The sequence below is a fragment of the Sparus aurata genome, chromosome 24, assembly GCF_900880675.1.
Source record: "Sparus aurata chromosome 24, fSpaAur1.1, whole genome shotgun sequence".
NCBI lineage: Eukaryota > Metazoa > Chordata > Actinopteri > Spariformes > Sparidae > Sparus > Sparus aurata.
Genome location: NC_044210.1, coordinates 5160892 through 5188527, shown reverse-complemented (window position 1 = coordinate 5188527; position 27636 = coordinate 5160892). Strand labels below are relative to the sequence as shown.

General features: G+C 48.5%; 1 protein-coding gene across 4 annotated transcripts in view; it reads left to right on the top strand.

Annotated features, from left to right (window-relative positions):
* The window catches only part of nrp2a (neuropilin 2a), a 64020-nt gene that overhangs the window by 4151 nt on the left and 32233 nt on the right, over nucleotides 1–27636 (top strand). For all 4 annotated transcript variants that reach the window (XM_030409734.1, XM_030409735.1, XM_030409733.1 and 1 more), the window contains exons 2-5: nucleotides 5544–5721; nucleotides 17305–17486; nucleotides 25466–25696; nucleotides 27115–27270. In XM_030409734.1, the coding sequence (XP_030265594.1) occupies nucleotides 5544–5721; nucleotides 17305–17486; nucleotides 25466–25696; nucleotides 27115–27270 (747 nt within the window). The remainder of the gene's footprint in view (nucleotides 1–5543; nucleotides 5722–17304; nucleotides 17487–25465; nucleotides 25697–27114; nucleotides 27271–27636) is intronic.

The window sequence follows — 27636 nt, the reverse complement described above, 5'->3', positions numbered from 1 at the left end:
GGGGACGGGTTTAGGTGGGAGCTGGCGGGGGGTTAGCATTGTCAAGAGGCAACGCGTTTTAAATTTATTGTAATTCACAAGCAGGGTTAAAGAGGAGAGGGTGCGCGAGGGGAAGAGTTATGGGTGTGAATCGAAAGAAAAAGCTGCTTTTGTGAGAGCCGCAACTCTTCCAGAAAAGGGTTTTTTTTAAGCAGTCGGTTCCACTGAAAGGTAACATACTGTTAGGTGGGGGTGGGGGGGGGGGGAAGCGTAGAAGGTGGCGACAAATCACCAAAGACTCGTGCAGCGGAGCTCGATTCCTCACAGCTCCCTCTTTGCCGATGCAGGCCCGGCTGTTTTTTCCACTCTGCAGGCAGGGGGATCCTTTGTGAAAAGTGCTCCGCGGTGCAGGTTTGACGCCACCGCACGGAGACAAAAGAGTGCAACCAGGGGAGAAGGAGACTTGACACTGTAGTCAGGTAGTGTTTTGGGATTAGGGCCCGCGCCATCAGACTCCCCGAAGCCACCAGCAACCATCTGTTTACCTGATTGATCCATTGAACCATTGATCACGACGGCCAGCAGTGTGCATTTAGCTGATTAGCATGGGGCACTTATCCTGTTAGGGAGGGAGGGGTGGAGAGAGAGAAAGAAAAGGAGGCTGGGAGAGAGGAAAAGAGGATTTGGGGATATTATCTGCCTTTGGTGCAGCTTTTGTTACTTCTTAAAAAGAAAAAAAAAATCCCCCCTTAAACACATTAGACAGTGTTAAACAAGAGGCTTTTGTCCGTGTGCGTTGCATTTCCAGGCTGATTGTTGTATGCTGGTATGCTGAACCTGTCTTAAACATCAGTTCCTGAGTTTTATTTTTAATGTTATCTACCATTGTGCAGCAATTGTTGAAGATCACATATAGGAAATCCTTCAGAGAAATTCACCTCTTGAATTCCTCACTCATTAGCTTTGTAATTTTACGTTTTGTTTATTCTCCTGGTCAGAAAATTACAATCAAATTATAAGTTGAGCGAGGTGGATAGAGAGCGTACAACCATAACTGTGCAAAAGAAACACTTTGGCTTGATGGATCACGATCGGGCGGCCAGATGAACTGACTAACAACAGATTCAAAAGGCCAAACATCTGCCCCCAGTGTGTTGCAACATTTGCGTATGTGTATGGTTAGCATGATGTCAACACTTCTTTTGTTTTTACATATCGCAGATATCATCAATACCAGTGCATCCTGACAAACCCTGCACGTGTGTAGCATAAACCAGTTACACCCACCACAGCGTTTATAGTCTGACATTTTTGCAATGCCTGTCCAAACTATAACACAATGAAGCGCTAGATAGTTAATGAATACATGACAGATCCCTTTTTTTTGTCTCGGTTCCTGCTTCAGATCTTGATTTTAGCTGTTAAGAGTGGGTTTCCCATTCATTTTAAATTCTCTCGCTCACACTCACAGCTCCTAAAGCTGCTCCTGCCACTGCTACTATCATTGTACCTCTGCATAAAGGTCTTAAAGCACGGGGGGGGGGGGGCGACGAAAAGAGTGAGTCTCTTTTCTTCACCCCTCTCCTCCTCCTCCCCCCCTCCTCCTCCTCACCCTCTCCCTCTCCTTGGGTCCAGTCTAGTGTGGAATGGGTGAGATTAAAAGCAGTCGGAGAGACAACCCCTCTGCTCTTGACTGAATGGATGAGTGCTGCCCACTCTCCCCTCTCATTCCCTCACTCTGGGCGATAGCACTTTTTAATTAAGGTGGGGGGGCGGGCGAGGGAGGATGGGGGAGAGAGACACTAGGAATGATGGAGGGATTTATCAGCGCCTCTCCTCACACTCGCAGCTTATCCCAGAGCGTGACGCCATACTTGCCCCGATAAGGCGGCTAATAGAAATGAGAGAGCGCGGGCGCGCACGCAAACGCGCACACGCATTACAGAACGTGAGCGGAGACATGCAGACATATGCACATTTTCCCAGATAATGAAGATAAAGGCACTCACACAGCAGGGGTGCAGCGACGTCTGTGGGGTTTGACTTGATCTGGAGCAACTGAGAGAGTGCGCACACACACACACACACACACACACACACAGAGTGATTTTACTTATCATTTATTTCACTGACACAATCTATGCCTAAAAAAAAAAGGTATGGCTGGATGTACTGCACATGCAAATATACATTTATAGTATTTCTGCTGCATTTCAATTGGGATAAAAATGAAAACACACTTCTGCAAACACACATGTAACATAGATTTTGTTCCTGCACTGAGACAAATGTGCCACTTGTGTGTCTGTCTGTGTGTGTGTGTGTGTGTGTGTGTGTGTGTGTGTGGGTGGGTGGGTGCACAAGTGTGTAGACAGATTGGCTCCTCTAGTAGGAGAGACAGTGTAATTCATGAAGCTCGCTGGCAGCTACTGAGTGCTTCCCCCTGTGTTACTCATCCAACAAGTTCTGCTCTCACCAAAACATGACAGTCGAACACACACACACACACACACACACGCACACATACACACACACACACACACACCAGCTCAAATACGCGTATTGTGTGCTTACTAATTGTTATGACGTTTAACCAATTAGGAAAAAAGAAAATACACACATCTTTCATTGGAATCTTCTAATCTTTTTCCTGCCGCCCCCACCCTTCATTCTTTACTTTTTTCAGCAAACGCTCGCCAGCACACACACACGCACTCAAACACACACATCCAAATATAAATGTTTTGTGCAAACTGATTTATCGATCGGTCATCAGAATCTTCTCACAGCGATTCATTCAGCATAGATACATTGCTGCTGCTGTTGCAAACACACACTAACCCTGTGTGGCAGCGTGTGTGTGTGTGTGCATGCGTGTGTGTGTGTGTGTGAGCGCTGACTGGCAGAGGTTTCCCAGCGGGGTCAGTGTCTACAGGGAGCCGCTGGATAGCAGGCATGTCTTAATGAGGCTCGTCAGGCTCTCAGCGCAGCACACACACACACACACACACACACACACACACACACACAGTCCCCTTAACTCCATCTCTTCTCCACTGCATCGCTCTTCCTCACCCCTCTGCATTTCTCCCTCATCACCTTTTGCCACCTCCTCCTCCCTGTCAGTCTTCCCCTCTCGTCCCCGCTATCGTACATCAACCGCACGCACCCCCTTCACCCCCCCCCCCCCTCCTCCCCTTCTGATCAATCTTCTCCCCTTCTTCCTCAATCCATCTTTTATCCATCGCCTCGCCGTCTCTCCCTCTGTTCTCCTCTCCCTCCTTGCTTTCATCCTCCCTTCCCTTCCTCTCCTCCTTCCCACTGTAATCCCCCCTCCCTTTCCCTTTCCCTTTCCCGCTCCCTCTCTCCCCTCTCCTCTTCATCCTCCTTGGGGGCCACTGAATGGGCAGCTCAGGGAAAAAGTGTCGAGGCTGCAGGATTCTCCCCAAACGGCTTAATCTTCCGGGGCTCTGCGTGCTGATAGCCTCCTGCACACCGTTCCCTCCATAGGCTCCCCAACAATGACTGTCTGTCTGCACAGGCGCAGCAGATAAAGAGATGTCTGTGTGTCTGTGTGCGTGTATGCCTGTGTGTGTGTGGCTTTCTGTCTGTCACTCTTTGCCATCCCAGCTATCTTTTTTGAAATTTTTCAGTTAGCTATTTTCTCCCCACTTCTGTCGGCCCCCGGTGATTGACAGGCCCTCTGTTTGTGTTTGGATGTGTGCGTGCATGCGTGGGTGGCCCGTTTGAACACGAAGCAGCGGTTGTGTGTGTGTGTGTGTGTGTGTGTGTGTGCACGGATGCGTGGGAGTGTGTTTAAGCATGCACCCCGGTACGTGCCGTCATGTATGCACGTGTAGCCAACCTTGTGTGTGAGTGTGTGTGTGTGTGTGTGCGCGCGCGTGTGCGTTGTGCGTTTTCCGTGCAACAGCCCGTACATGTTTCTGTGCGTGTGGGCGGCTGGTGTCGTGCACTCACATGAAATCACCGGCAGCTGTGTGTGCCTGCTGCGCGAGCGTGGGCATCGCTCCTCTCCAGTAACAAAGTAAGGAAGCCATCGCAGCTCTATCAAATGTCAGAGAATCTTAAGTGTGCCTTTTAAGCACAATAGGCGGTGGAAATGTCATCACTTGAAGGGTCTATTACACTTCAAGCCTTTGGTGCTGCTCTTTTTCTTTTTCTTTTTTTTTTCTTTTTTTTTCCCTTTCCGCTTTCTTTATTGATGCTTTCACAGAAATTTGCCGGAAAAATACAGGCAGGAATATCAACCCATTTATGTCAAGAATAGATTCAGCTCAGGCGGTTGAGTGATTAAGCGCACCATTTGGTGGTGCATAGCTAATGGCAGTGTACCATCATCTTTAGTGTGGCCTGATGTAGCAGTTTTCCCTCCTACGTGTGATGTTTTCCTTATACGGCCGACATATACTGGCTACAATATTAAGAAAAACATTTGTCCCTCCTTGGGTTCAATATCGCCGAGTTCATTACATTTAGAGATCCCCCTGGTGCGTCAGCAGCCACATATACACAAACACGGAGAAACATATATACAGAGGTAGGTAGCTAAACCAGCCGCCACTGTTGTCATGGAGAACATGTTTCGCTCTTTCCCTCCGTGAAGAATAATAATGCCTCCAAATCTATTGCGATGCAAAAGTAATAAAGGAGCCGTTGTGCACAGTGCAGCGAGTGTGTATGTGTGTGTGCGTGATCTCCCATCGGGTGTGTGTGCATGCAGAATACCCATATGCATGTTCCTTTTGTACGCGCATGTGAGTTTATGTGTTCAGCGTGTTTATGGGAGATAACGCGACGCGCGAGGGCCGCCTTAGCTGTCGGGGCGTGAGCAGAGAATAGGGCCTTTGTCGCCGCGTTAGCTTCTCATTACAGAGTCGGGGTGACCCCCAGAACCCCGCTAGACAGGCCGTCTGCGTGTCACTTCCTGTCTAAGCCTGCTGAGCGATGCCATTGGCAGGCTATTGTTCCTGGGAGAGCGTGATAGGATCAGGGAATGTGTCCTAATGTTTGCAGATTGGCTTGCTGGAGCAACAATTACACTTGGAGAACGCTCCCCACGGGGAACCAGAGAGATAAGAGCCTGGGTGTGGAAGAGGGTGAAAAAGGCTCTGTGTGTTTCCCTGTGTTCATATGTGTGTGTGTGTGTGTATGTGTGTGTGCCAAATGCAGAAGTGATGATCTTTTATTGTTTTAATAGCTTGCCCATGTGGTCCCACTCGCATTGAGAATCCACAATGGAGAAGTTTTTCCAATTTCCTCCTAACTGACGGCCTAAATTGCTTTCTTTGTTTTACTGTTCATTTGTTGCTCATCACATCTTCATACAGAGACAACAAGGTAAATGAAGGAGCGTCCTCTGAGTCATTCTTCTAGGAAGCGTGCCATTTACTGGGGATTTATGTGGCCTGACGGCAACCTTCCAACCAAATGACAGATGTAGAAATGCAGCCATGTTTACAATATTTTGTCTAATTTCCGATCAATAACCATTACCTCCTGCTTTGCCTCACCCTTCTGTCTCCTCCCCTCTGTCTCTATCACAGCGGCAGAATGTGGAGGCGTCTTGGATGCCAGCGAGGCCGGTTACATCACCTCCCCCGGTTATCCTCTGGAGTACCCGCCTCACCAGAACTGCCACTGGATCATCACGGCACCGGAGCCCTCGCAGCGCATCGTCCTCAACTTCAACCCGCACTTTGAGATCGAGAGGCTGGACTGCAAGTAAGACAGGGGAGGGGGCGAAACGGGAGAATGGCAGCTTTTTTGGAAAAGGCGGAGTCACGTCCTAATAGTCTATAAATCACTCTGTTCCGTCAGGGTAAAATTGCTTTGACCAGTAAAGCTTCATTGCGTATTATTATTCTGGCTGAGTGATGATTTGTGTTGACGTTTTCATTAGCATGCTGCAAAAGCATTTGTATCTCAAATAAGTAATTTCCTGTTCAAGCACACTGATTTTTTACATACTATTATAATTCACTGCTGGTGGTTTGGCCTGATCCCAAGTTGCTGAAACATTTTTCCGCATTTTGACCACAACAGGTCAATCGCAAAGGAAATTTTAATTGTAGATACAAGCTTTAACTGCGAAAACGCAGACCATTAAGTGGACTGTGGTTTTTCATCTTGTGAAATAATTATTTACCGAGAGAACTGCGAGCACATAGGCTCCATTCAGCGCCGTCCTTTTTTTCTCGCATTCACACCATTACACACATTATATCCCGGATGCTGCCCAGTGCAACCACAGACTTTCAGTATCAGCCTTTTTATAAGGCTTCTCTGGAGCAATTACTGGGTTGAGTTGGTTGCTCAAGGGCACGTACGCTGCACGCAACCTCAGCAGTTCAGAGGGTGGGAAATGTCACTCATTTTGTTTTCCGCGTCCCAAGTTTTGGGTCTCGCTCGCACGATGGTGGATACAGACGGAGCAGGTCACAGTGAAGACAGAATGGAAAAAATGATTCAAACGGCTCCATAATGAATACATGTGTTTCTTCAACTGCTTAAACTGATGATGCAGGTCAACAGAGCTGAAAGATGTTTTGGTTTTGTTCAGCTTGGAACGAGATGATCAAAGTTTCTTACATGATGAAGGACAACACACTGCGAGTGTATGTGCTGCTTGTTTGTATGTTGTTGTTTTTTATTAGTTCTACTATGGAGGCAGTTTTGTGTGCACAACATTTGAATTCAAGACAATGTATACCAATGGGGAAAATAAAGTATGTCCTATCCTAGCTTATCCTATCATACCCTATCCTATCCTATCCTAGCCTATCTTATCCTATTGTACCCTATCCTATCCTATCCTATCGTACCCCATTCTATCCTCTCCTATCCTATTCTATCCTATGCATTGTACCCTATCCTATCCTATCCTATCCCATCGTTCCCTATCCTATCCTATCCTATCCTATCCTATCCTATCGTACCCTATCCTATCCTATCCTATCCTATCCTATCGTTCCCTATCCTATCCTATCCTATCCTATCCTATCGTACCCTATCCTATCCTATCCTATCCTATCCTATCGTTCCCTATCCTATCCTATCCTATCCTATCCTATCGTACCCTATCCTATCGCGTCGTATCATCCATTTATTTCTTAACCACAATCAGCAAGTTTGGATACATTTTGAGAATCATTCCTGTGTATGCGTCTGGGTCCAACAACCTAGCTGACATTATCAGGACTGTCCAGCTGTAATCCCCCTCCATCTGATAATCAAATGCCAAGCAGCATTTGAAAATCTGTATGTGTGTGTTTGGACAGGGGTGCTAAGATAGTGTGTGGGAAAGGCCAAACAGATTGGATGAACAAAAAAAGAATCATGATGTAGTTTGAAGTCTGTGGGGGGGAAATGGAGAGAGGGAGAGATAAACAGGGAATGGAAGGAGAAAAATAAGAAGAGAATGAGGCCCAGCTGTTTGTGTGGATATGACTGCCTATGGTCAGTTTCCTTTCTCAGAGACTTGAATAATCCAAATCATATGGTCTTCTATTGTCTTTGACCTCAGAGGAAGGAGAAAGAAGTCACGGTTTCCACTGTTTAATCCACTTTTATACAGCTGAGTCAGAGAGATTGTTACACACATCGACCATTCTAAGACGTTTCATTGTCCGTTTGGTCTGTTTAAATAAAGGTTTATCAGTGCATTCTCTGTAATTACGCTCGTTTTATTTACTTCCTTGCTCCAGCCCTCCCTTTTCTCTCTAAATTGTAGAATTAATAATCCTAGATGTGTTTTCTGCATTGTTAACTGACAAAGCACTTTGTCTGGCCAGGAGAAAATATGTAACTTTCATGAGGACATCAATGGCTGCTTTGGTGAAAGGCTTTTTGCAATGATTGTCGGCTCTATTCACGCGGCTGTGTCGCGTTGCAGTGAACTGGAAATGCTGTTTTTTGATGTCTCGGCTTCATGTCTCCAGGTTTCTGTCGCTTTTGTCAGAGGCGGAATGTTGCATAATTATCTCCCTCGCAATATGTTTTCTCGGCAGTAGCGCTTTTTTGCACCAGCGTCACAGTGTCAGCCCTGTAGCGCGCTGGACTTCCCCGCTGTAGTGGTACAGAGAGGAATGGCTCAGCTGTTGATAAGCAGTGTGTCAAGCAGTTTCTCACAGCCCAAGGCATGCAGGGCAGGAGGAGGCCAAGGGAGGAGGAAGAGAAAACTGAAATGCCTCCTCTTTTCTCCTCTGCGCTGAGGGTTTTATTGAGATGGGGGTTATTTTTTTTTTTTTTACGCTCGCCTGGAGGGATGGAGGCCTTGGCCTGCCCTCCAACACACACTCCCACTCCATCTCCCTTCATCCTGTATGTATGCGTGTGTGTGTGTGTGAGAAAGAGAGTCAGTGAGCGTGGGTGGGAACAACATGTGAGTAACTCCGCAAGCATGCGAGTGAGTGTTTGTGAGTGTGAGTTTGTAAGACTAGCTGCTTCCCTTTTCCCCTCCATCCATCCATCCATCCATCCATCCATCCATCCATCCATCCACCCATCCATCCACCCATCCATCCATCCATCCATCCATCCATCCTCCCAGTGATATCCCCCACTTTAGATTCCCATTAGAAAAATAGCGGATCATGCCGACATTTATTTATGCATAACCTCTAACGCTAATGTGTTTGCCCTTCTGTCTTTCGTGGAGGATGCATTTTCCTCTGGGGCACAGAAACAGCAGCAGAAATAAGTAGGGAAAAGCCAAAGCACGGCTCGATATTCCTGCTCTCTCCGTCCTGTGCTATGCTTTTTACCCGGATTGATCCGAGCCCTGTAGTGCCGTTATGGGTAACTTCCTTTTTTTGCCTGTATGATTAGGCACGGCAGTGTGAGTGTGCAGAGAGTAGATTTTTGCATGTTTTCACGGTCCTCCGCGAAGGTTAGGGCGAGGGGGAGCCGGAGGGCTGCAGAGGTGGAGGGCTCACCATCTCGGTCAAGGCTGAAAATCCGCGTGACAGCTGGGATTACAGAGACGGCAGCAGAGAAAACTGGAGCTGTGTGTTACCTGAAAGACGCAGAGCTATGTGGTCTAGACTGCTGATTGTGGAATCACATGAAGAAGAAAAAAAATATACACGATAACATGGTCATAAAGTAAAAGGACATGTGTTTTCAGTGGATACGCTTAAAAACGCATACACGTACAAACTTAAGCATGCAACCTGTCAGCGTAAAAAAACACTCATCAGCCGTCACACCCCCCCTTGGGCACTTTAGGCCCTTATAAAATTGAGAAAAGTGCTTGGTCAGCCAAGCAAGGGGTCTGAACTCTGGCTAATATCCCCGTCCAGCTGCTGATTTTCCCTCAGTGGGTTCAAACAGTCAGTACACGGACGATGTAACGTAGCCAAACCACGGCTCTACTGCAGCAATCAAATCGGCAGCCTTATGCAGGCGCTCCATGTCTGAGGTGGCACTTTAATTCAGGATTTCATTTCAGGGGGAGTCCGGCCGCGTGCCAAATAGCTCTTACCTCCAGGTTGCCAGCCAATTGATGTGAACTAAATGTAATAAAGGCTAGATGAAATATCAGGCCCATATCTCTAATGCAATCTGCCATCACCGAGCCCCAGGATGCTACCTAGTGATATACCAGGAGCTGAGGAGGAAGAGGAGGAGGAGGAGGAGGAGGGAGAGAAAGGAGTCTCCTTTTCTGTTTCTCTCAGGCTCTCTCTCTCTCTCTCTCTCTCTTTCTCTTTCGCTTCATCTTCCTCCCTCCCTTTTCTTGATCCATCTCTTTCCTCCCTTTTGTTCTTTCATTCTCCCTCCGCTCTAGCCCGGAGAGGAAGTGTTTTATTTTTACACACTTGAATTAAACATTGGAGCGGGCAGAATCACATGGAGACGCCCTCACAAACACACACACACGCCATAAAACTGTAAGCATTCGGGAAGATCCATTTCTTCCACTTTTGTGGTTTTTATTCTCTCGCGTTTATTTGTTATCGAATGCAGCCTGAGGTGGGAGGGCTGATGGTATAACTTTATAACTTTACTCACGCACATACAGACGCACACACACACACACACACGGCCTGGGTTTTCATGTATCTGTGTGTGCGCTTGTGTGTGTGTGTGTGTGTGTGCGTGCCAGATATCACCCTCTTACTAATGCCCGAAGGGGGAGAAGAGAGGTGTGGGATCAATGTCTGTATTCCGCCCGTAATGTGAAATCGATAGATGATCAGCAATGGCCGGAGGGAGAAAGCGAAGGAGGTGAAGAGAAGGTGGAGGGCGATCGCTGAGGATGAAAGGAGAGACAGATGATCTGCCAGAGGTCACGACTAAAGGGAGTTGTTCAGTTTCCGATCTGTCAATATCTGGCTCGCGGCCGGCGTTTAGGTCAAGATCACAGTCATCAGCGCCCAGCGGTCGCGACTGTTACACTTTGCCTTAATGATGATATAATACGTAAAAGGTAGGATTGAATATAAAAAGCTGTGTTATCAACCATTTTTTAACACTTTCGATGATCAATCACTCTCGCCTAGCAGAGACATTATTCCAGCAACCATCACCCTGCACAGGAAGCCCTGATAGATCCAGTTCCAATATATTAAAATACGACCCATATATTAGTTTGTGTGCGGTCTCCGATTGTTTTAATTATGACAGGTAAGCCTATTAAAGTGCTCCCTGTGATTTCTGTTGCATTTTACATGAAGACTCATGTAAATCAGCATCATATCAGTTTGCTGCTGTATATAAAGCAGCTGAGCAGACACGTCCCTCTCAAGCTACAAAGATAAACATTAATAGTCAGACACTGAAGAACAGCTTTCACTGACATTGATCTGTCAGATATTTACAGTGCCAGGGCTCCAACATCTGTACAGACTGGATTTGATAATCCTGTAAACTTATATATTGTGTCCTAAAAATACCCCTGCTTGCAGAAGAATAAACACATTATAGTCATTAAGTCCCTTCCCTTGACACTAACATCAAGCACAAATGGTCAAAAACAATTGTTTAGGTGGAACAGCAGCCCATGCAACATGCAATATAGAGAAAACTATATAAACTTGTATACTGTCCAAGTTTAGGCATAGAAAACCTGTTAAAATCATATAATGCTGTTTTAGAGTATGCTGTTTTCAAAGGAGGAGGTGGGGTCACATTTCCGTGCAGAAGCTTGCTGGCTGTTGCAGGCTCTAGGCGGGGCGTAGAAGCTCCCATTGGGTCAAATGAGGTGCGGTCGCCGATCTGAAACCAACATGCGGCTTATATTCAAACGATAAACTGAGTTACAAAGCAGAATAGGTTAACGATCGGAACCAATATCAGTCCGATGTTATAATTATCATGATTTGTGCGGTTGATTGGAATGCATTTATGTCAGCCCACTGAACGTCACCATCAGCCACACAGCACACAGCTCATCTCAAACGGGCCGAGTGCATCAAAGCTGTAAGCATAAGGCCCGCGCAGCACTGTTTTCTCCTCTCTGCCTGATTCTCTGCGGTCCGCTGGAGCATCCATGGTCTGGATGAACTGCAACACAGTGAGGAAAATCACCGTCGCAAATATATGTTGATATAGGTCGATTAAAATGCATCCAGCGGTGGGGGGCGGGGGGGGGGCAGCAGGGTCGCGGCTTCAGCTCAGACGGCAGTTACGGTCTGATGTTTCAGATCGATGGCGCACTAGAAGGTCTGGGGCCGAGCCCAGACTGCCTGTGGTCAGCGGTTTGGCCCAAGTCATCTGTAAGTATGAACCGGTGATGGACAGCAGAGGAGGGAGGTGAGGCATGAGGAGACGAGGAAGGGGGAGTGCTATTTGTTTTTGGGCTAGATTGAAGCTGGCAGGCCCTGGTGATCTGCGGGGATTTTGCTTGCAGAATCTAGTTAATATTTCAGAGGCACTTATGGTTTATTAGAGTCCCCATCAAGGGTGGGAGGAGTGGGAGTGTGTGTGTATGTGGATGCTTGTGCATCTGGGCGTGTGTCTACTGCATCTCTCTCTCTCCCCCCCCCCCTTTACTTAATTTCTGCCTCTGTACATCATCAAGAGGGAGAAGAAAGAAGCGTCAGGCAGTTGTTCATTGTTTACCGGATCGGGATCTTGTGGGTTTTCCCGGGAAGGAAAAAAAACACACACAACGGAGCAGGGGGGGAAGTCATTTCAACAGAAAGGCCTCAAGTGCCTTAGTACAGCCAAGTTTGGTTTGCTGATATTCTCCAACAGCTGTTGCTCTTTTATTGTCACAAACAAAGTAAATCAGACGAACCATGACGCACCCGCAGCGAATTACGTGTTAATCTATTGTGTAATTGCGACATCCGCGGTGAAGGCTTTATGTATTTTCGCAGGCATTTAGATTAAACTGAATGAGACGCAATATCCCAGGCTGGTTATTTCTCAGACGGGTCGTTAAATGCAGACAGGCAGGTGGTTATATGAGAAACCCCGTTGCCGATTTTCACAAATGATAGAAGAAGGAGTAGCGACAGGGTTTTACTGATCTTTGCAGCCCTGAAGGCCACGGAGGCTAGTCGAGAGATCTATAAATATACATCCATTCAGTGTATACACACCGCAGTCGTGTTTCTCCGTGGTTAGGCGCCGGTGCCTGCAGGAAATGTCCCCGGTCCCCAACAAACAGCAAAGGTGTGAAAGGCAATTAGTTGTTTTGGCGGAGGGGGTTGGAGTGATATATGAGAGCGGAGGAAGCGAGGACATGTCTGGACTGGTGCAGAATTACCGGCCCTTAAGGGTTTTCAGTTTCCTTTACCCCTCTCTCCCTCTGCTCCTGCTCTACTCTCTACGGGAGAAAGCGAGGGAGGGGTGAAACCGGTGCCCCGTAATGGCTCCCTAAACACACGGCCAGTCATGCGGACCCAGACAGACTGCCAGACAGACAGAAGACTGGGAAAAGGGGGGTGGGCGGATGGATTGTGTCAGACATAGGCGGGGTTTTGGGATCAAAACAAGCTCCCTAATGGAATCTGGATCAGGACGGGGGGCAGCGTGGATGCTGGAATGTATTTGTGAGTGGTGTGCGATGTTAATGCGTGTCTTCATGGGTGCAGGTTTTTTTTTTTTTTTTGTGCAGATGACGTGTGTGTATATGTGTGTGTGTGTGTGCGTGCGCAGTGTCGTGGAATGCGTGCGTTGTGGAGAGAGACAGACAGCGGGCTCTCGCACGTCAGGCCCTCATGCATGTATTCATCAGAGCCTGGGGGAGAGGCTGAAGCGAACAGGTCAATAATCACATCTGAGGAACACTCACTCACTGACGCTAATCCACGACAGGAGAGGGGAGCGAGACAGAAAGAGCGAGGGAGAGGGAAGGATAGAGACCCACTCCAAAATCAATTAAAACCTAATTAGGCTCTCAGCTCTTTCGCGGGCCTTTTATCCTTGGTGTTGGCGATACGGCGCGTCGAGTGTGTGCGCGCACGCCGCCGTGTTTGCCTGCATCTGAGTGTGCTCGTGTGTCCGTCTTTTTGTCCGCACGAGTGTGTGTGTGTGTGTGTGTGTGTGCGTTTGTTGGCACATGCCCGAGTGTGTGTTTTTCCCTAAGCATGTGTCAGTTACAGCCCTAAGCAGGCGTACTTAGGGATAGCCGTGGCTCTTACCGGCTCACCGTGGGAGCTTGCCTTGCTAAAGCCTCTCCGATCGCCTCTGTAATGCAGGATTACAACCACGACATGGAGAAGAGAATTGGACAGCGACTTCTTTACTCACTCGCTCAAGTGCTCTTCAGGGCCTGACTTCGGGCTGATTCGCTTCGGCTCCAACCGTCATGTTTTTTTTAAAGGGCCAGTTCACCCCCAAAACCCCCAAAAATGTGTGTTTTCCCTCTTACCTGTAGTGCTGTTGTTTTGTTGCGGAGATGTCTGCCCTCTCTCTCTCTCTCTCTCGAGTGTAGCGGGACTAGATGGCAGTCGACTTTCCGAATGAAAAAAAAAAACACATTTGAAAAACTGACATGTATTTTTGATTTGTTGTTGAACCGTCCTTTTAACTGTAGCACATCACAAGTATGTACCGGGACACTCAAACTCATTAATATGTCTTCTTCTTACCAGCGTCATGGGACAAAGTCTGACTGTATGGATTGCTTAAGAGGGGGGGATCTGTTTTTGAATAATTCACATGTGTTCTTCCATCCTGGTGCGCAGATATAATGCGAATTGATGAAAGAGCACTCAACAGGGTCGGTGTGTTGCACTTACAGCTGAGGGGCTCCTGAGAGACAGACGGAGAGACAGAACAGCCGAAACTGCGGCAGCAGAGGCGGATCAATGCTCACTTTTAGCAAGAAAACACTGCAGCTCCCACAATCCAACTTGATCCCATCTTAGATTAGACCCTCCATCCCCGATAAACAACCTAATCTTCGAAACTCCATGCCACACCTCAGGAACTGTAGTCTGATTGAGCGATTTTCTCAAATTCTATACGTTTTCAGCTCAATGAAAGAGACCGCTTCCTACGTGTTGTCGCGTTTTCACGACGCCGACAAAGTTGCGGCGGCGTTACAGGCCTCGCTGCAGCATTTTGCACACTTCTGATCCTCACCTGTGCGCGTGCCATTCTCACCCAGATTAATGTGGTCGGGATTATCCCCCCATCAGCGGTCTTAGCTTGAATGCTCTGTATAGGAATCAATACATTGCAGGAATGAGACAGACCCCCAAAAAAAGAGGCTTAGTGACTCTACTTAATCCAGGTTTAACTCCAAGCTGCGCTACAAAAGCAGTCTTAGTGCTTAGACGGCACAGAGACACACAGCCCGCCGTAGATTCACACCCCTCGGCTCTACTTAATACTTTTCAAGTTTGAGGAAGTGGTGAGGAAAAAAAAAAAAAAAAAGAAACCGCAGACAGTCTCCTGTTCAGAATATTAGCAAGATGCCGCGCTGGTGACTCGAAAAACCCAGAGACGTCTGCGACGCCTTTTTCGGCATCAAAGAGCCCATCACAGTAATTAGTGAGACAACAGCGGCCCCGTTGTTGTTTCTGACAGCTTCGTCATACGGACTAATTGAGAAAGAGTGTGTTCGAGTGTGTGTGCGCGTCGGCAGGGTGTCCTCGGCGTAGCTGCGGGGATCCTGCTGCGATGCAGTTAGTTACGCAAGGAATCACAATAAGCGAGGTGAGGAGAGGGAGAGAGTCGGGGATGAACAGTATGGAGACGGAATTACAGGGGAATTATTCACAGTTTAGCGGGAGAATGCAGACGCGCGCACGTAGAGCAGCGCCACCAACACATGCTTACCAAAAAAATAAAAAAAAAGAGGTAGAAAAAAGCAAAGCCTGCTCTGAGGATGATTGCCCCCGTTTAGGAGGAACATTACATTGCTCAAGAAAAAAAAAAATGCAGCGCAACGTACATAAAACAGCACTTAAGCTCGGAGATGGCGGCAAACAGAAATTATGGAGTTTTTTTTCCACACCTTCAAATATTGTCCCAGCCACAAATTACTGCCTTTAAACCTGGTGGTTGGCTGTCGGCTGCCAGGCGTGAGAGGCCCTTTCTTAATCATATCAACAAAGGCGATGCATAGGAGAACTGTGTTTTATGGCAGATAACAGCTTTTACCTTACGGTGCTCACCTGCCTGAAAAATATCAAATCAGCGGAGGGACTGAAACTTTATTTGGAGTTGGCATCCAGAGCAGCAGATGGCTTTGGGAGCGCAGACGCAGTTTTTATACACACTGACAGTGATGCAAGGGCTGCTTTAACTTTCGAATAAAACTATCGTTCATTAGTCACGCTCTAGTGTACCCTTCGCGTCTCCCACTGAGGTGTTTGTTCTCTCTAAAGGGGGGGGGAGAAAATCACAATACGGTCCAATTTTTAACTCATAATCATCACCGTGAAACTCCCCCAGCTGATTAGCTGCATTAAGACAATTATTTCCTGTATTACAAAGTTTTCCGAAGTGCTCTGCGCAAATATGCAAACGAGACACTGTCTAATTAAGAATGCACTCATTTGCATACATTGCAAGAATCCGGAATAAACAGAGGGTTCATGTTTTCTTCCGAGCTTTGTGGGGGTCTCGAAAATAACCAACTTTTGGATGAATGAGTAACTAATAGCCTCAAGAGAGAGAGAGACTTTGCAGCAACGTAAGGTCCAGTGGCAAAGTGCATTTCTCTGGTCTATATTTGACACGGCAACAACACCATGTTCTGCATATGAACAAGCAGAAATGCACAGCAGACCGGAGCCATGACAGCATTGATTCTTTTTGTCTGTGATAGCGCTTTGAAGACTATTTAAAACAAAAAATGAGTCAAACATGCGTCCGAAGTGCGAATTTTCCTGCGACCGGCTGACGGTTGAGTGTGTGACGCCTCCGTCTGTGACTCCCCGCCTCTGCATGAGTCTATTAATGTTGGAGGAATGACACACAGGGTTATGAGCTAATTCTGGATCAGCCAGGTGGGCTCGCTCTTGTTTCTCCCCCCCCCCCGCCCTCTCACACACACATAAATACACACAGGCGCACACCGACCTGACAGTTAAGAATTTGCTTTTATTATTCAGGGTCAGTCGGCTAGTCGGGGGTCAAGATGAGCTTAGAGCCCAAGCATGTGGAAGCGAGGGCGTCTCCGCATTTATTTACTGATTTCTCTCTCAAACCCGCCCGCCGCGCTCGCTCACCTTTCCTCTCCCCGAGCCCTCGCCTCTTCATTTTTTCATGAGCTTCTCTGTCTATTTTTGTGCTTCTTATTAACGAATCCATCCAGCTGTCTGTTTGCCTGCATCTCCCCCCCCCCCCCGAGAGTGTTCTGCTTCAAACGCGGCCCTCCCTCCACTTTCTTTCCTGTGATCCAGGATTGGGTGATTTGAGGATTGCTCGTCTCGAGCCAGTGTAAAAAAAAAAAAAGGGGGATCTGAGTTTGTTGTCCCGAGAAAAAACTGGGTCGTAAGAGCTAAATTTATTGAACGCAGCTGAGGGGGAAAGAGCACGAGTGAGGTGGAGCCAAGTCCGTGAGAGATCTGTGTCCTTGTGTCTTAATGTTGTGTTGTGTTCCTGAATGCTTTGCTTGGACACTGTGTGTTCTGTCCGGAGGCTGAGCTCTGATGGTAAATAGGTCCACACCTGTCTGTTTTTTATTAGCTTAGCTGGTTGCATAACCCCATAACTATCCATCTATGTTTATCCACCCTCCGCCGCTCCCTTTTCATCTATTTTATTTCTCTTAATCCTTTCCTGCGGCATTAACCTCAACGTAAGCCGAGTGTTAGGATCATTTTCCAAAGGATGCCTGTAGAGAAACATCGTAAAGCAACAGGAAATAATCTCTTCCTCTGTTTTTTTTTTGCGACTCAGGTATGACTTCATCGAGATCCGCGACGGGACTTCGGAAAACGCCGACGTTCTCGGGCGACACTGCAGCAACATCGCCCCGGCGCCGATCATTTCGTCCGGCCCCTCCCTGCAGATCAGATTCGTCTCAGACTACGCCCACCAGGGGGCGGGCTTCTCTCTGCGCTACGAGATCTTCAAAACAGGTGAGGGCACACGATTGGCAGCTTAGAATGGGAAAGTTGTTTTGGATTGGCTGGTTGGGTCTGTGTTCATTATGCTGTTGGCGATGAACTTAACTATTTATCAGCCATTTATGAAGTATTATAAATATCAGCTCCAGCTTTACAAAAAGAGTTGCTTAGTAAATGAATAAGAAAACATTTCATTGATGATGGTTAATAAAGATTAACCTGGGCGACGCCTCTAGTGAAGTCTATATGTGGGAAACACTGGCATTTCCTGACTGATTCACATTATTCTGATGTGCGATTTGGAATAGAAAGGATATCATCACGTTTGATTCGTGTTGCTTATTTTTTACAATATGGGAGACAAGTTCTACAGCTCCTCACTGACTGTGTTCGTTACCACCCTGGACCCGGGTCTACAGCTCGTTGCGTGTCATTTGTCTCGATGTCTAGAATTTTTTGAGAGACCTTTGTGGGAAACATGAGTGTCAGACAACAGCTTTCACACTCTAAACCCGACATAAGGGCTCCGCTGTACATTAAGTTAATGATTTTGTCGCGGTGCCGCTTCTTTGCCCCGTGTTAATGGCCCGAAACCTGTGATCATTCACCGCTGGCACTCTCACAGCAATTTACATCAACAGAGGCAGCCGGGCATGTAAACAAAAGTTGGAGAGGGAAGAAAAAAAACTTCTAAACTACTTTAAAGCCGCCTGAAAACATGTGAGGAATGCTTGCTTAATTGGAGCAGGATCCGCTTCCTCTGGGGAGGCGAGGTTGGGCTCGGTGTGGGAGGCGGGCGGTGGGATGATGGAGAGAGCTCCGAGGCAGCTCGGAGTTGGACTTAAGGTGAAAGGTTTATGGGTAAAAGGCGGGGGCGCGGAGATTGATGGGGGATGAGTGTGCGCCGAAATGGAATTTTTCTCGAGGTCGTCGAGGTGCTCGAGGTGAAGTGCGCGTTGCAGGTGAGGTGGTGGTGGAAAGTATATTTGCTTTGGTGGTGGTGGTGGTGGTGAGGTGTGTGTGTGTGTAGTAGACGGAGAGGTGAAATGGGCAGGTGGCCTTGAGGCAGCAAGGAGATTTATGTTCAAGCGAGTTACCAGCTGATTGTCTTTGCAGCGTTGGTAACCTTCTGTGTCGTTCCGCAGCGGGCCGCCATCCGTTTAACTTTGGCTTTTAGGTCTCAAAGTGTATCGCGATAAAAAAAAAAAAACACAAACAAGAAACTGAACGCGTTTCAATTGGAGTTAAAGGCTCGTGGAGCACAAAAACTGAGCATCCACCAGAGAGAATGCATTGAGTTATCACCTCCCACCTTTTAGAAAATATCCCCGCTTATGTGTCAGAAGAATGTGACCCAGATTTTGACGTTCAGCTCGGTTACCAAGGCCACCAGCTCGAACCCCGACATTGTAATAGTGTAGATTGCATCTGTCACACACACATGCGCGCGCACACACACACACACACACACGCGCGTGCTGGATGGATTGAAGGCTGGTGGATGGGGGATGCGGTTGCCATGGCTTTAACAAGATCCCGGTGTAAATTCGGGGGGTATAAGAGATTGTGTCACTGTGAGAGCACATGTAGGTGTCTGCTCTGCTGCATGTGTGGGTGGTTCCACTCAGCTTGTTGTGTGAGATCCTGTCTGTCTGTCTGTCTGTCTGTCTGCATGTATGTGGAGGCGGAATGATACATGCACGTGTGTGTGTGTGTGTGTGTGTTGGTGTGTTTCTGAGTGAGAGGGAGAGGCGAGAGGGACAGACAAACGGAGACAGACACGGTGGGAAAATGATTGGGGTGAAGGGAGGCAGGCCGAAAAAAAAAAGGAGGAGTGAGTCAGAGAGCGAAAATGTATTCAGGATGCGTGATTGAGGCCATGTGTTAATTACGGCGTTCGCGGCGCCTGCACGCTCTCTCATCATGGCTGTTTGTCTTACCGTGGCAGGCCAGGGCCACGGGTCCCCTTCGCTAAACGCGCCTCGCAACTTCTGACGGGGGGGGAACGCAGCGATCCCGGGCTGAGATGTGTTTATTTACCAGAGTGGAAGTAATTACACTGCTGTTACTTTTACCATCGTTGATGCATTCAAGTTGCGTTGTCCGTGTAGGTAATTTCTAAGCGACTTTGGAGGACGGCAGTTTGTAAAGGCCGGCCGGGCAGCGCGAGGGGGCCGTCGCAGATATTTTTGGAACGGTGTGTGTACAGTGCGTGGGTTTGTGTTTATGGGTGCGTATGTGTTTTTAAAGGGTGCGTCCCCGCTGAGATAGAAATCTCAGCGACACAGCTGGGAGATGTGTGCGCTCAGCTTCCTTCCCATCTTAAACAGACAGTAAAGCTCACGGTCCAGGCTGAGACTGTGTCTAGAAGTCAGACGGTCTGTTTTGGTTGTGTGTGTGAGAGAGAAAGAGAGAGAGAGAGAGAGAGAGAGAGAGAGAGAGGCGTATCTTGGCCTGTTTTTTTTTTTTTCCCCCTCGTATGAACTAATGATACCGCAGCTTGTTTTTGTTTTGTTCATTCAAGCCTATTACATAAGCGATGACTGTAACAACTCTAGGGGATTTTGAATTGGACAGGCAATCTGTTTGTGTCAACGTGTGTGTATTTGTGTCATCGTGTGTGTGTATGTGTGTGTGTGTGTAATTGGGTACAGTACAGCGAAAGCTAATTATTTCCAGCAAGGAGGAGCGGGAGTCAACCTTTGACTCTACATCCAATCCTGATACCCCTCCACCCTTCTGTACGCCTCCTGAGGGGAGCAAGGTTTGCCGCGAAAAAAAAACCCAACATACTCCCACTCCACCCCCCACCGACCCAAACACACACGTATGCCTTAATCCCGTTGTACAGTGAAAGTGCATGACCCCACCCTCCTCCCCGTTATTGTTGTGGCCTACTTTGCTCCTACTCATGCGTGCTTAACCCTTTATTCAGCCCCGACTACCACCACCACCACCCCCCACACACACACACACGCTCCCCAGCAAATCCCTCGTACACTTCCACTTACGTCACGTGCCGCTGACGCTGTTACCACGGCTACAGGGGGAAGACTTGCCAGCGAAGCCCCCTTTTACCCAGTCCCCCAGGAGCCCACCACTGGCACGGCTGGACCGCATAACATCGCAGCCAATCCCGAGTTAAGACATGGCCCGAGACCACCCCGGGGCCGTTGGGTCCCCTCCATGACCGCTGCGGTGGCATCTGTGGGGTCACGGCGGGAGCACAGCCCAAGGCAGGACCCCCCGCCCAAGTGCCAGTCATAACACTGGCCCCGTGCGTATTCCTGATGCTATCGCGTTGATTGGACGTCGGCCCCTCAAGTCTATGACGGCTGTTACTATATGGCTGATTGCCATGTGGTGTTTATTCCCGGAACATCCCGATCCAGCCCAATGCTGAAATTACGCACAAAGTAATTAACTGCCGATGGTGAATTAAATTCATGAATAAATAAAGCGGATGAGCACGAAGAGTGTTTAAAAGTGATCTAGTGAGGAGGAAGGGATGATCAGCCGCTGCATGAATAAGACTCCCGAAAAATTGAGATCTGGCACAGTAGGAGGCTTTTTTTTTTCTGTGCTCAAGATAGAAAAAAAAAACAAAAACGTGACGGTGGCGTTCCATTTCACGACACTGAGGCATCAGCATGAAACGTGACTTAGAAGAAGCATTCCTCTCTATATAAAGCTGCTTCAGACTAATGGAGGATGTCTCTCCGGGACTATAAAAGTGTCGAGCCGTGGCACGCCAAGAATGTTGTTTTTCTTTTTGCCGGGTCTTCCTCTTGTTCGCAGTCTTGTTGTTGTTGTTATTGTGGAATTCTTTTTTTTTCCCACCCCAACCCCCATGTGCAGCACGCCCCCTTCTGCCACACACTCGCGCACGGATACGCACGCATCTCCTCAGATGCCTCGGGAGGGAATTTCTTCAATGAATCCCTGCGCCGAGCTCAAGCAGGGGTTACACGAGAGATCCACGTGTGTCTGCGTGCGAGGGGTAGATGTGTGTCAGACGGAGACGGGCAGGTAGGGTGAGCGGGGTTTTGATGTGCGGCAGACGCCGAGGTGAGCCCTCAGCGAGAGTAGCGCGCCGAAGACGGGAGGAGGAAGACGATGCCAGACGAGACAGAGTTAAAAGAGTGAATGAACACAGACTCTGCATGCCGCTGCTGAGAAGACAGGGAGCGAACGAGAGGAGGAGACGGAGGAGGAGGAGGAGGAGGAGGAGGAGGAGGAGGAGGGGGTTGCCCTGACACAACATGTGGAGCTGCTACTACATCAGGCACTCATGTGCAAGAGTCGAGTGGTTTCTACCCAGCAACTCACCCCCCTCGCCCCCCCCCCTTCCGTCACACACTCACACATACACACTCACACCATGACCTCCCCATCTTTGCCAGCACACAGCTCTGCCAAATGGCAGCTCATGGTGCGATGCAAGCACCAACCGGGGGCAGGCGTACGGCGAGCATGTGCGAGTGTGTGTGTTGCATGTGTGTGTGTGTGTGTCAGGCATGGGCAGAGGGGTGACGGAGGGAGGTAGTGAGGGGAACTTGTTTTTGGCGTGTTCATATACTGTGAACTAATGAGCGCTGACGAAAAGAGAAGGTACTCATGCATACGCGAAAAACACCGCTAAGGGTGCGCACGCACGCGCAACTGTGTGAGCGCACGCACGCATCAGCGTCTGAAGCGTTTGACTGCTTTTTTTCCGTGCGCGCCGTGTGTAAAACACACAGTTCAAAACACAGATTGGTGTGTTTGGAGGCGATGGAGTCAAGCTGTGCTCAGATTGAAGTTTTTTTCTGCAGTAGGACTCCAGACTGCTGCACTGTGACCCAGTAAGAAACAAGGCCAGTGTGTTACTGGGTCTCACACATACTGTGAAGCTATCACACACACCTTCAGACACGGACGCACACACAGGAGGTTCATACGGAGAGACAAACAGGCCGGAAGCGAAGCATACGCGTGTGTGGAGCTTAATAAAAGGCGTACCCGCACTGGGCATGTGGCTCATGCATACTGCATAGTTCATTTACGGTTCCATTATGAGCACATTGCAGTCACATGCATCTCACTGCTTTGATGGATCCACAGCATTCATGTGTACACACATAGTTACTGCAGACACGCACACGTACAAAAACACGCTTAACACAGGGACGTGAGGTCGGCGGTGGAGGGGAGGAGGAGATAGCTCCGGTACCTTGCTGTAAATTACCATCATATTTCAACATGCCTAGTTCTGTGCGTGTGTGTGTGTGTGTGTGCGTGCGTGCGTGTGTAGGCAGCCAGGCTCCAAGCATGAAGCCAGATGAAACACGAGTGTTTTGATGTTGCAGCGTGTGTGTGGGAGTCGACACAAGAGGTCGAGCATTGCTTCTTTTTTTTTTTTTTTTTTTTTAACATGTGGGGGGGCGGAATTTGTATATATTTGCATCAGTGTTTTGCACGCACAACGGATAGATTGACAGGTGCGCGCGCGACGCAAAGGAGCGAGAAGATGTAGGATAATTGGCGTCGTGGATGGAGGACGAACAAAGGAGGAAAAAGGAAGGGAAAACAGCCGAGCGGAAGCTTCGGAGAACGGGGGGGGAAAACAAAGCGAGAGAGACGCAGACAGTGCGTGTCTCCTGAGTTTTTTTCCCCCTCCTCTCTCGCTGCTGATTGGGGTCAGTTCTCTGCCATTAACCAAGTGTAGACAGGGGAGGGCCCCGAGCAGCCAGCCGACCCTCTGCTTTTATAGGGCTGCCTGATAATAAGGCCTGGTGCCTCGGAAGAATGCCGCGGAAGGAATGTGCTGTTAACATGTCTGCGCTCCCGAACACTGCTTTTATGAATATGTATCTGCTTATCAGACCAACCTGGCAGTTTTCTGACACAGTGCAGTGCCGCTGGATCCACTTTTCCCAGGTTTGAGGCTTCTCCCCTGAGCCTCTTCAACCTGACCTCCCTATCTGCTTTCCAACACACTTAATGATGGGAAAATACTGCAAGAACAGACTCGTTTTCCTTATGCTAGTTACTGCGCTTGCCAGTTGGGAGCTTCTTGGCAAAGGGGAAACGTAAGATGTGTCGCAGATCTCGCACAAGTGGTTTCAACCGGGCCTCCCAGTGCCATGGCAGCTTGCGAAACACTGATGAAATGTCATCTTTAAGATTTGTGTGCACGGACACGAATCTTTCTCTATATGCGACACGAGTAAAAAAATAGAAAAATGTGTGTCCACGTACACAAATCCCCAAGATTACATTTCTCCAGCTCACCCAAAAAATGCGATTTATAGCGAGAACGGTTTATGGCTGCATCCGTGGCCGAGACGCAAGACGGAGAGGCTGTTAAACGCCGACGTCTGCTGCGAGCGCACTTGTAAATAGCCACAAGAAGAGCAGTGATTTAAGCACCATCAGTTGGTTTAGAAAGGTCACAACCGCAGGCATTTCTGACATGTGCAGTTAAACAAAGATCTAATGAGAATCCTCCAGTCTCTTAGCAACATTATCACATGAAGATATTTGCCCTTCTGGCGCGCGTAAAAATAGACGGAGACGCAGAAAGACACAGATCTAAACAGACCGGACTGTTTATAGCGTTCATATGAAGATAGAAGTGTTCAAGGCGAATGGACCGACTTAGAAAAACGGCCAGGGTTTGTGAATGAAACTGTGTGTGTGACATTTGTGCAGAGACCCCTGTCTGTTCTGTGTGTGTGTGTGTGTGTGTGTGTGTGTGTGTGTGTGCGAGCTGGACCGCTAGTTCCTCCCGCCATCCTCATTGATGTGCCGGTCCATAAACACTCGGCCGTGACTCAGGCTCCCCAGTGGGGCCCAGCCGAGCAGTGGCTGATGGGTAGATGATCTGAGCCACACAGCTGCCGCCGCTCAAGGTGAGCCGCCCAGGGCGCATAAATCTGCATGGCTAATGAGGAGCCGCCGCAGAGGGCCCACTTAGAACCATTACACAACGTTTGTGGTGTGCGCGAGTGTGTGTGTGTGTGTGTGTGTGTGTGTGTGAGAGAGAGATGGAGTGCAAAGAAGACGAGAGGGGAAGAGAGAATATTTGTTTTGAATGTATAAAACAGAGCCGGGGTCAGGCAGCTCGCTCTCTTTAGCCCTGAATAAATGTGCATCATTGAATATGTCTTATTATGTAACCTCAAATGTACGAGGACAGGGTCTAATGAAGGCAAAATAAAGCCCTTAAAGGAACAGTTCACCCAAAAAGGAACATTCTGGCATCATCGGCCTGCACATTGAGTGTGTAAATAACATCTTTACAAATCAATTGGTGCCCGGCGAGCTCTGTGGCGCCCTGTGATGTTGTTTTTTTTATACAAAGTATGTTGTAATCCAAGTCTCCGGAAGCCCCGTGATCCCAAATTGATTGAAATGACATTATTGACACCCTTTTAAGCCAAAATGTTTCACTGTGGCCGCTAAGCTAAAAGCATTAGCGACACACCCTGTCTGCAGGGAGCTCCCACCGCGCTTCAAGGGTGTTGATAACATCTTTTCCCGAATCAATCCCGGATCCTTTGTTTATAATCCGTTTGCTCTGCAAGTGTGATTAATCTTTGTTTACATATTTGTCACTTTTTTTCTTTAATTGTTCATGAACTCAGTGGTGTTGGAAAGTGTTGGAACTTTGCGTCAAAAACATGGTGCCGCTGAGTCGGGACCCCGCGACTCACAAACAGAGCTGTTTGCCCGCCTAATGCAATGTTAGACACGCCTGCTTGGGCATTTTCTCACTGTGTATTTCCTCCTCCGTCGGTAATCATAAACCGTGTGTGTTTGTGTGGCTCGGCACCACAACTACTGTATATTCCAGCTCGCTGTCAGTGATGAACGACTCTCTGCAACACCCTCTGCAAGTCAGATGAGATATCTCCGCCTGATCGATTGCTCTCGCCCGTATCTCCTCCTAATATGACCGATTGCTTATTCCATTTCTGAATATCCTCTTATCCTTTGCATCCGCGCAGGGTCGGAGTTCTGCTTCCGCAATTTCACCAGCCCCTCCGGCATGATCGAGTCCCCGGGCTTCCCGGATAAATACCCCCACAACCTGGAGTGCTCCTACATGATCATCGCCCCGCCCCACATGGACATCACCCTCACGTTCCTGACCTTCGACCTGGAGAACGACCCCCTGCTGGTGGGGGAGGGCGACTGCAAGTACGACTGGCTGGACGTGTGGGACGGCCTGCCTCAAGGTGAGGTCACACACACACACACACACACACACGCAGACGAATGAAAATCTATGTTTTTTGGTCTCGGGGAGAACACACATACACCCACACACTTCATAACCACATTCAGAACTCACACAAATTCAGGCAGTCCCCCTTCGTTCTCCCCCCAAATTTACATACCAGTCCTCAATTTCCTGACCAGCCATCGCTCTCTTTGATGTAAGCGGCCCTTGCCTTGCATTCCTTCGCATTACATAGAGGAAACATTATTTCACACAGGGAGCTTGTAAGTGCCCCGACACCCCCCTGAGGAGCGGCCCTTTCCCATGCCCCTTTTCCCTCTCCATAATAACACCCTTCATCAACCCCTTCCTATGCTCCCCGTCCTCCCTCCTTATCACCTAGCGCTTCCTTCCTCCCCCGGGCGAAGCGAGAGTGACGGCCGCGATGAGTATCTGTTCGCGTCCAATAGGAGGTGGCGAGTGTTGCGAAAAGCGGCCCTTCAGCCGAGATCAGGAAGTGGCGAAGGCAAACATTTGAGGATGTTATCAAGGGCTTTGATAGCGGCCGCTGTTAGCCGCTGTAGCGCCGATGAAAACCACATTAGCGTCGGCGAGTGCTTCACTTCCCACCTTGCTCTCGCCGACTGTCCTTCTTTTTCTCTCCCCCCCCCCCCCCTTTTTTTTTTGAAATATAAAGCAGAGAACTGAGGATTTGCTCTAATTATTCTATTTTCAGTTGCTAAAAAGGGATCCAAGTGGATTTAAAATTCCAATTATAGCCTTGAATTTAGGGGCTTTGATAGCTGAAAACAATTTATACCATTTAAAGTTGAGAATTAGGAGGAAATTAAAGTGTAACCCAGTTCCAGGGAGCTGAGTCCCCGGGCATGAAAGAGGGATGGGAGACAAGACGGAAAAAGGGTGAAGAATTTGGTGTCTGGTGAGGGAGCTACTCTTGAGACTATTGTAATCCTCCCTCCAATGTGTGTGTGTGTGTGTGTGTATGTGTGTGTGTGTCTGCAGCTGATCCCAGTGCAGCTTGCATTAAGGCCGGGATTCCAAATCCCCCTGCTGGGCCCTGGCTGAGGCACACATGGCAGATGGAGGGATGGACAGGAGAGAAAAAGGGAGAGAGGGGAATGATGGGAAGGGGGGGGGGGGGAAGCGTGCTGCGACTCATTAGACAACACTTACTGAAGCAGCGTGGCCACTGGAAACCTGTCTTTGCAGTGTTGGATTCCTTTATTTGTTTTGCATAGAAGAACCACGAAGATGCTGCAAGGAGATATATTTGATATTTTTTCTCATAGCGCATAGGAGAAGCAGATAATACAGCAATAACGAAACATGCCTACATAAACACTGTACTCTATGAAAGTTATTAACCACATTAAGCATCAACCTTTGCATCGATGTTGATTCATGTGTCTGCAGTGGCTCCTCTGATTGGCCGGTACTGCGGGACAAAGATCCCCCCGGAGATCCAGTCGTCCTCCGGCCTGCTGTCGCTCTCCTTCCACACCGACATGGCCGTGGCCAAAGACGGCTTCTCCGCCCGATACAACATGACGCACAAAGAAGTCAGCGACTGTGAGTGCCAGATAACTTCAAGCAAGTTTGTGTGTGTGTGTGTGTGTGTGTGTGTGTGTGTGAACGCTCTCTGCAGATTTGTTTACCTGTCTGTGTTCACACCTTTACTTTGTCTCTTTCTTCTCCGTCAGCCCTGCCGACACTCATCTTTCTTTCTTCCTCTCTCGCTCTCCTCACCCCCTCGATCCCTCCTGCCGTGCCGACTGTAATGCTATTTCAATCTCGGCGCTCTCTCTCACCCCTCTCAGCCTGCTTCGCTCTCTCCTCAGAGAGTGTGATTTCTCAGAAGTAGACTCGTGCTATTTTCTTTTAGAATATAAATTAACTTCACCTCAATTTACCTCCGCTCACCTGTTGGGCTGCTTT